Consider the following 1,486-nt stretch of genomic DNA (forward strand, 5'->3'; position numbering starts at 1 on the left):
GGTGTGAGCCCAGGGGACCGTCCCGGTGTGAGCCCAGGGATGAGGCTGATGACCCCCTGGGGACCGTCCCAGTGTGAGCCCAGGGGTGCGGCTAATGACCCCCCTGGGGACCGTCCCCGTGTGAGCCCAGGGGTGCGGCTGATGACCCCCTGGGAACCATCCTGGTGTGAGCCCAGGGGTGAGGCTGATGACCCCCTGGGGACTGTCCCGGTGTGAGCCCAGGGGTGCGGCTGATGACCCCCTGGGGACCGTCCCGGTGTGAGCCCAGGCGACCGTCCTGGTGTGAGCCCAGGGGTGTGGCTGATGACCCCCGGGGACTGTCCCCCCGCCTCCCACACTTTGGCCACGTGGCTGTCCCTTTGTCACAGGTCTTCCCTGCATGTCTGGGTCTCTCTTCAGATGTTGTTACTCTCACAAAGACAGCAGTCCCTGGGTTGAAGGCTCTCCTTAACCTGACATTTTGATAACTAAATCTTTAAAGACACCATTTCCAAGCCAGGTGCGCCCCTCTGCGGTACGGGAGGCCAGCCTGGCCAGGACTTCAGACATCTGTGGACCGCACAGTCCACCGCAGAGGACACCGAGGCCCATGCTCTTGGAAGCAGTCTCCGGCCTCCTCCTCCTCTTGGCCAGAGGCCCTGACTGGGGAGTGTGCACAGGGTGGTTGAGTTAGTCCCAGTGCTCACCACTGTGTTCCTCCTCCCCATAGCCATTGTGAATCCCAAGCAGCCCAAGGAGACACCCAAGAGCTTCAGCTTTGACTACTCCTACTGGTCACATACTTCGGTGAGCCAGGACAGGGCCTGCAGGGCGGGGCCTGCAGGGTGGGGCGGGATCAGCCCAGGGACAGGCAGGGGGACACAGGCAGGGGAGGCAGGCCCGCCTGGAGCCATGCTGGCTCCGCCCCCTTGCTGTGTGCGCCCCCTGGTCGCGCTGTGCCTCTGCCCACCATCTGGCTGTTGTCAGGACCCGGCCAGCGGCCTCTGCCCAGCCCCAAGGACTCCCAGCCTCTGGACCCTGCCTCCACTCTGGCCCTGGGTCGTCTACCAGTCATACGGTGGGCTAGGCTTGAGACCCCACCTCTGGGTCTTGGCTGTGCTGGGATGCCCTTCTGCCCTGTCCCAACTGGGGAGCCAGAGGCTGCTCCGAGGGGCAGCCCCCGGGCAGGATTCCCACGGGGTGGGGCCGTCCTACCTCCGCTCTGCTCTGCCTGGGCTTCGGGGAGGGGGCACGCTGCCTCCCGCGGCTGCCTGTGCAGCCGCCCACAGCCTCCACACTGTCGCCCCAGCCGGAGGACATCAACTACGCCTCCCAGAAGCAGGTGTACCGTGACATCGGGGAGGAGATGCTGCAGCACGCCTTCGAGGGCTACAACGTGTGCATCTTCGCCTATGGGCAGACGGGAGCCGGCAAGTCGTACACCATGATGGGCAAGCAGGAGAAGGACCAGCAGGGCATCATTCCACAGGCACGCGGGCAGGGCTGG

General features: G+C 65.3%; 1 protein-coding gene across 2 annotated transcripts in view; it reads left to right on the forward strand.

Annotated features, from left to right (window-relative positions):
* The window catches only part of Kif1a (kinesin family member 1A), a 67,341-nt gene that overhangs the window by 1,203 nt on the left and 64,652 nt on the right, over window positions 1-1,486 (forward strand). For both annotated transcript variants that reach the window (XM_013033666.1, XM_013033667.1), the window contains exons 2-3: window positions 710-786; window positions 1,289-1,468. In XM_013033666.1, the coding sequence (XP_012889120.1) occupies window positions 710-786; window positions 1,289-1,468 (257 nt within the window). The remainder of the gene's footprint in view (window positions 1-709; window positions 787-1,288; window positions 1,469-1,486) is intronic.

Source organism: Dipodomys ordii, unplaced genomic scaffold (assembly GCF_000151885.1).
Source record: "Dipodomys ordii isolate 6190 unplaced genomic scaffold, Dord_2.0 Scaffold174, whole genome shotgun sequence".
NCBI classification, from domain to species: Eukaryota; Metazoa; Chordata; class Mammalia; order Rodentia; family Heteromyidae; genus Dipodomys; species Dipodomys ordii.